General features: G+C 39.9%; 2 protein-coding genes across 4 annotated transcripts in view; one reads left to right on the top strand and one right to left on the bottom strand.

Moving 5' to 3' along the window:
- LOC137999102 (uncharacterized) overlaps nt 1–473 on the bottom strand; it is a 3,724-nt gene extending 3,251 nt beyond the window's left edge. Inside the window, exon 1 of the mRNA XM_068844937.1 lies at nt 1–473. This exon is cut by the window's left edge and continues 63 nt beyond it. Within this exon, the coding sequence (XP_068701038.1) occupies nt 1–285 (285 nt within the window). The 5' untranslated portion in view covers nt 286–473.
- Nucleotides 474–1,707: 1,234 nt separating this feature from the next.
- LOC137999103 (uncharacterized) overlaps nt 1,708–7,500 on the top strand; it is a 19,658-nt gene continuing 13,865 nt past the window's right edge. For 2 of the 3 annotated variants that reach the window (XM_068844938.1, XM_068844939.1), the window contains exon 1: nt 5,325–6,220. In XM_068844938.1, the coding sequence (XP_068701039.1) occupies nt 6,083–6,220 (138 nt within the window). In that variant the 5' untranslated portion in view covers nt 5,325–6,082. Of the gene's footprint in view, nt 2,070–5,324; nt 6,221–7,500 lie in introns of those variants that run through there. The other variant, XR_011122893.1, reaches the window with a different exon arrangement.

Genomic DNA, 7,500 nt, shown 5'->3' on the forward strand with positions numbered 1-7,500 from the left:
CTCCTCTGTTAAATGAAGATGGTTACCCAACTCCCTGAGGTTTGGGTGCTCTGTCGCTGCCTGTTCTCCAAGGTGAAAGAGGAGATGAAGTTTTAAGCTCCAGTAAATGTCTTTCAAGTGATTTCTTGTTGATTCGTTCTGATATGCAGCGGCAGGTAATTTGAGTCCCGTGACAGGGTTACACATTTTACACATTTGTGTAACATATTCCTCTAGATTTGCATCTATGCGTTGTACCCTCCTTGTAATTGATCGTATGTATTCTAACGCGGAATCGCCCTCCATTACACTGAGAAACGAAGGTCTGCTGTACTTCTAGAGTTGACACCGAAGTAATTTAAAAACGAGTTTTAAAACAAATGAAACAGGTGCTATCATGTATTGTTGATGTTTTTGTACTAACGTATTTTCCATTGTTTGGACTTGCAAGTTGCTAAGTGTAGTCGATTTTCCGCCAGCTATTTTTAAATACTTCTTGCAGGATGGGTAAAAGACTTAGTAAAACTTAGCAGAGTAGATATAGTCTCCTATTTGGTTTTATCAACAGAGTTGATAATGTAAATTTTTAGTTTTTATAGTAGTTTTTATAGTAGAGTAGGAGCTACGCTATTGGTGATAACATGGCAACGTGAAAAATAGGAATATATTAGTTAAAAGAAAAGCATTCGTTATATACTGTGAGGATAAGGGTGCCGATTTGGAAGATGAATTTTTGTTCCAGATTCTTGCGACTTTCCGTCGTACCTAGATGTAGGGAAAGGCCGCAAATAGCCATGTGTTTTTTGGAGTGGTTAGGGAGATTGAAATGACGAGCGACTGGCTTAGATGCATCCCTGTCATTCTTCTGAACATCGCGAAGGTGTTCGCGGAATCGTTCACCTAGTCGTCTACCTGTCTCGCCAATGTATAATTTATTGCATAACGTACAGGTTATGCAATAAATGAGATTTGCGGAGGTACATGTGAAACGATCGGTGATCTTAACACATCGCTTAGGTCCCGATAAGTCTAGTCTCCGCTTACGAGCCAGAAGGCTCATCAGGCCGGCGCTTATCTCCGGTTTCTGTAGCATGAAGCGACTAGGAGTATTTGTACTCCCCCCTGGATGGGATGCTAGTCCATCGCAGGGTTACCCCCAGCATTACGCCGGTACCCATTTATACACCTGGGTGGAGAGAGGCACCGTGATAGTAAAGTGTCTTGCCCAAGAACACAACACAATGTCCCCTGCCAGGCCCCGAACCCGGACCAGTCGATCCGGAGTCGAGCGCACTAACCATGAGGCCACCGCGCCACCTAGATGTAGGGAAAGGCCGCAGATAGCCATGTGTTTTTTGGAGTGGTTAGGCAGATTAAAATGGCGAGCGACTGGCTTAGATGCATCCTTGTCATTCTTCTCAACATCGCGAAGGTGTTCGCGGAATCGGTCACCTAGTCGTCTACCTGTCTCACCAATGTATAATTTATTGCATAACGTACAGGTTATGCAATAAATGACATTTGCGGAGGTACATGTGAAACGATCGGTGATCTTAACAGATCGCTTAGGTCCCGATATCTTGCTAGTATTAACAATGAAAAGACAAGTTTTGCATCGTGAGCGCGCGGATTTGAAAGTGCTGGGTTGCTCATTAGTTTTGAGCGCGCTTCTAACTAAAAGGTTGCCTACGTTTTTGTCACGTTTGAATGAAATAAGTGAAGGTTGCGAAAAGATTCTACCAGTCTCGGGATCATTTTGGAGTAATTTAAAATAATTAAGAATGATACTTTTGACTGCGTGATTATGAGGATGGACAGTCAGGGTGAATGGAATTCTGTCATTCTTATCTTTTTGTGACGTTTGTAGTGCTGACTGTCGATCAAATTGTTGGGCGCGATGATGGCCCGCTTTGACCACAGAGACAGGATAGCCACGTTTTTCGAAGAACTGGCACATCTCCTCTGATTTGCTGGAAAAATCGGAGTCATCACTACATAGACGTCGAAGTCTAAGAAATTGAGAATAAGGAATGGAGTTCTTGACATGTGATGGATGTGACGATGAATACAACAAATAACTGTGAGAATCGGTAGGTTTGTAGTGAACACTGGTACATAACACGTTGCCACTAATAGAAACTTTGATATCTTGGAAAGCCAATGAAGTTTCCGAAATTTCCCAGGTATATTTAAGAGCCGGATGAAAAGAATTGACGGAGGTTATAAATTGATTCTCTGCTGCATGAAATAGTCGATGTAGCGGCCGTAGAGTTCAGGTTTGGGGCCGTTGTACTGATTAAAAAATTGGTGTTCAACATATCCTACAAAAAGATTGGCATAGCTAGGTCCCATTCTTGTGCCCATCGCTACACCAATAATTTGGTTCTGATAGTTGCCGGTGAATGAAAAACAGTTAAGCGTTAAAACTAGTTCGGCAAGGCGAATTTCTGAAGCGGGAACCCGTCTGGGTTGCCATCATATGCGTAGTAAAACACCTTCGTCGGCGAACTTAAATAATTAGCTGACAGTTTTGTGGTGTTTTGCCCGAAAGAAACCACTCGGAAAAGCAAAGATAGAGTAGTAAGCGCGCAGCAACCAAAGATGCGTCCAGCCGCCATTATGCAAAATCGTGCACAAAATTTTATAGAAAAAGATTTCATTTTCCACTTTCAATGGGGCAGGATATTTTATCACGTTTCTGTTTTTTGTTATTAAAACATCATAACCTATCCGAGCAAACAAACTTAAAATTTTATGGTGTTTTTAAGTTTCCATGTGAACTGGAGTTTCAGCCGGCCTATCAGCTGAAAGTGAAGAGTGAAGGAATTTGAAGCTAAACTCACAATATTCGGAAAATAGTCAAGATTTGGGACACATTTTAAAAGTGGCGTTTTGGCTCACTCTGAAATCAATTTGCTATACACTGGTGACGAATCGTGCTTGTTGAGGATCTCAGTTATATATGTTCCTGTTGTGTTTCTTTTCCTTAGACAAAAGATAATTTCAAGATTCACTTTGATTTCCTTTTAAGGCAAAACTTGGTGATCCCACCCGGGTGACTTCCCAAATATAAAGCCGAGTTATTTCGCAATTTAAAACTTCACTCCCATTCCATATATTTTAACACTGTGTCAACTGGTTCAAAATCGCGGAAAAGATACAAGGAATCCGGTTTGCTTGACTTATATTTTCAGACCAAGAGCGGGAGTGTATAAACTTTCACTGAATTACATGTCATTAGTTCACTTGTGCATGGAACATACGGACAACAAATCTTCGTTTTCTTCAATGAGCAACTCCTGTCGTGCGGCATTCTCAGCTCAATTACTTCGGCGCAACCAACAACTAAAGGCTATTGTTTAAAGTTGTGACGAGGAATTGGACCCACTACAGTGGGCTATTCTTGATACGACATAGTTAATGAATGGAGTTGATCCCTCGATTACTAACTATGATACGAGATTTAATTTTTAATGCTTACGAAAGATCAGGGTGAACAGGAAACTAAGTTAATTTCATATTGAAGGTTTTGATGCGGATCGACCATCGTTGCATCATGACAACTGTATCCAAAAGAAATGTCGTGAATGATGTTGGAAAAAGGAGGAAAACCCCAAAAAAGACTTTCCCTCCGGCTATTTTAAACTACCTCCTGCAGGATGGGTAAGTAGTCTCCTATTGTTTGGCTATCGCCGAATTGCAGGCTTCGGTATCATACTATCCTTAATCTCAGGAAAGACGAGCGGTTTAAAGCAGCAAATCTTGAAAAACGAAACCAAACTAACATTGTAATTAAACATTCCTTGGTGTTCCTATCGATTTTCTAGATAAAAATATATTTTATCATTTCCCCCTTTCAATAGAAGAATCATGATTTTGTCACGTTTTCACCTGTGCGAACAAACAAACCGTTCAAAAATTTATGGTGTTTTTTTAGTTTCCAAGCGAACTTGAATAACAGCCCGCGGCTATCAGCTAAACGTTCGAAGCCAAACTCAAAATATTCGGAAAATCATCAAGATTTGGGACAATATTTAATAAAAAGTAGCTGTCTGGCTCACCCTGAAATCAAATTGATATTCATTTGTTACAAATCGTGTTTTTCATTTGAGCCTCCCAGCTATGTTCCCGTTGTGTTTCTTTTTCTCCTTTAGACAAAAGATAATTTTTATATTCATTCCTTTTAAGTAAGGCAAGACTTGGTAATTTATTTATTCTCTTTTCGTAAGATCTGCTTTAAATTTTCAATGCAAGACTCTTACGAAAAAACGAGATGCTTCCGTGAAGCATACACTGGGTTGCCTGTGGTACGTGCTACAGAAAATCAGAAGGCACTGAATTGTGTGGTATTGAAATACAGCATTCCAGTCTCTGAAGAATAACGAATAAAAGAGAAGCGAGAAACATTGGCTTCTGGGCTGACATGTTGATAATTTTCAAGTTCCCTCACAACTTCTTTGCACCACAAGTGTGCCCTCTGAGCATCTGACAGCTTTGTAATACTAAACTTCACTGAAGTCAAGCCTTGTTTCGCGGGGTTAGTGTTAGGATGGGAGACCAAAACAATAAACCCCTCATAAAAAACAGAAACATCTGACCGAAAATACTATTAACGCTAACAAATGCGAACTCAGCAAGGTACAGATTTTGTTAGCTTTCTTTATGCAAAACAAATATTGATGAAAAAGCAAATAACTATTGATACAAAGTTTTTAGAAAGAGCAGAAGGAAGTTTCCCGGACGGTCGATCGAGAATGAAATATTTACAACATGAAAACAACATTAATTTTGAACCGTGAATATCGAATATAAAAAGTTACGATCAGCGACAAACATTTTGGCAGATTTTTGCTACGTTCAAGTAAATTGCAAAATCGAAAGTGACATGGCCGGAATTCAGCGGGCGCCGTGATTAAGTTACCGCGGCATGTTTACTCGCCAAACAGTGAAGCATCTGTGTCAAATGATGGCAAGATACCGGGTTTTTGTAAGTTTCTTTTTCTGTCAAGTGTATAAAGTTTGACAATGAAATGAGCGAAGTCAAAACAAAGATCACAATCGCCCAACTCTTGTTTATGCAAAGTCAACATTTACTCTCCAAGACGCGTACGACGTTATTTATCACCAGGTAATTCCATCATTTTGGAAATAGCAGCTACTCTATTATTCATGTGCGTCACAAGTTTTCACTGATTTTGGGGCTCATTTTGTTGAAACTCAAGCACGCTTCTAACAGGCCTGTGAACCCTTCCTGCTTACAGAGCAATACTAAAAAACTTCTCCCATATCACATTTCACATTGCTCGAAAATTCAATACACAACATGATATTATAATTCACAAAGGCAGAAAATACCACAGAATCCTTTTCCAGCGAAAAATTTATTGAAACAAACAACATATTTGCTCTTAGAGGCGAAAACCTCTTCCTATTTCATTGCGTGCGTGAAGACAAGAAACTCAATTGTGTCAAATTACCATGTACTTCAGGTAAATACAGCTCACTTTGATTTCGTCTCGACGGGCGATATATTGTTGTCGAAGTCCAGTACTCGTCGCTTTTGAGATTCATGCCTAGTTTATCCAACTGACTTTCCATTATTGAGCTCCATAAGGGTATATTTTGTTTAAGGATCCACTAAAACGCCATTCGCGTTGCATGACTTTCGACGCCATTGCAGGCTAAGTTAATGATTCTACTGTGTCCACAAGAGAAATCTACGCAGTTCCACTACCCTCTCGATCCTAAGAAAATACGCGCAGAAGGCTCTATACACAAAGACACCACTCACCAGGGGAAGTGACAGGCAAGACTTTTACCGACACGGAAAAAAAAAAAAAGAAAAAAAAGAAAACAAACAAACTAAACGCAGACCTCGACTGGGTTTGCCCATAGGCAACCCAGTAATAACCCTGGAGGACAGGACAGCTAAATTTAATTAATGTTGAAGGTAGCCTGCGAGCAAGCTCTCCGTTCAGTTGGGGTCTAGCGCGAGATTTTCGGACGCAAGCGGTGGATCACGTGCGGATAGCGAAGCAAGCCGCGAGAAATTTGGGGCTTTGATATTTAAGGTTCGCTGTTGATTTGATTTGACCACTGTATCATGGCAACTGTTCCAAAAAGAAATATCGTGAATGATGTTGAAAAAAAAATTACCCTTCGCCGGGGAAAATCCCACTTCGGCAAAAGTTCATCAGACTGTCCTTCAAAAATTGATATTGGGACAAAACTCCATAAAAAGGTAGGGAGAACGAATTTTATGGATGGTTTTACGCGTTATGCCGTTGTTTCATGGGCAGCGCGTAACCTCAGTACCAAACATATTTTAGGCGGCAAGGACTTCTCAAAAAACCTCCTTATACATATTCGTTAAAGATGGAAAAACTTTGTTTCCACCATGTTATTAATTCTAGTTTACTGCTGTCCTCGATACATGTACTACAAATCAGCTAGCACCATGGGGCAGGAACTCATATACAATGACCCTACAACTCCAGTACTAGGTCTATGTAACGTCATTTTCACAGATCAAGCTATCTTTGGACTGACAAGTTCTTAAGTACACATTTGTGTGACATGTTCCTCTAGCCTTGCATCTATGCGTTGCACCCTCCTTGTAATTGATCGTATGTATTCTAACGCGGAATCGCCCTCCATTACACTGAGAGGTTCTGCTGTACTTCTAGACTTGACACCGAAGTAACTTAAAAACGAGTTTTAAAACAAATGAAACAGGTGCTATCATGTATTGTTGATGTTTTTGTACTAACGTATTTTCCATTGTTTGGACTTGCAAGTTGCTAAGTGTAGTCGATTTTCCGCCAGCTATTTTTAAATACTTCTTGCAGGATGGGTAAAAGACTTAGTAAAACTTAGCAGAGTAGATATAGTCTCCTATTTGGTTTTATCAACGGAGTTGATAATGTAAATTTTTAGTTTTTATAGTAGTTTTTACAGTAGAGTAGGAGCTACGCTATTGGTGATAACATGGCAACGTGAAAAATAGGAATATATTAGTTAAACTTAGTTAAACTCAAGCTCTTAAGTACTATTTGGCTTGCACGAGGGATCATTCTCAATCCCGGCATGGGTAGCAATTCCTCATTAGCTGGAAAGGTCTGGTGTCGAGGGAAAATCAATGTAAAAATAACTCGCCGATTTGTGTAAAAACGCCGTTCCACAAATACAACAAAGTTGTATGCTCCTATTCATGGCTTCCTGCAAGTAGAGAGCTTTGAAAAACAAGAAGCAGGGGCACCCAACGTCAATTTTCGGAAAATATCTGTTCGGAAGACGATTTGAGATCTAGAATTTTCGGAACATTTGTTGTAAAATTCCTTGCTTGCCTACCTTTCCTAGGGTTTTCGAACATCTAAAAAATTGTATAATTGCCCATTTTAAACGGATTTTTACCCTAAAAAGATCACCTAGAATTTTCGGGAGCCTTTTTTCTGGCTGAAATTTTCGAAAAGGTAAGTTTTGATCCCTATAATTTTCGGATCACTAGACTTTCAGCTAGGG

This window comes from Montipora foliosa, chromosome 4, assembly GCF_036669935.1.
Source record: "Montipora foliosa isolate CH-2021 chromosome 4, ASM3666993v2, whole genome shotgun sequence".
Lineage (NCBI taxonomy): Eukaryota > Metazoa > Cnidaria > Anthozoa > Scleractinia > Acroporidae > Montipora > Montipora foliosa.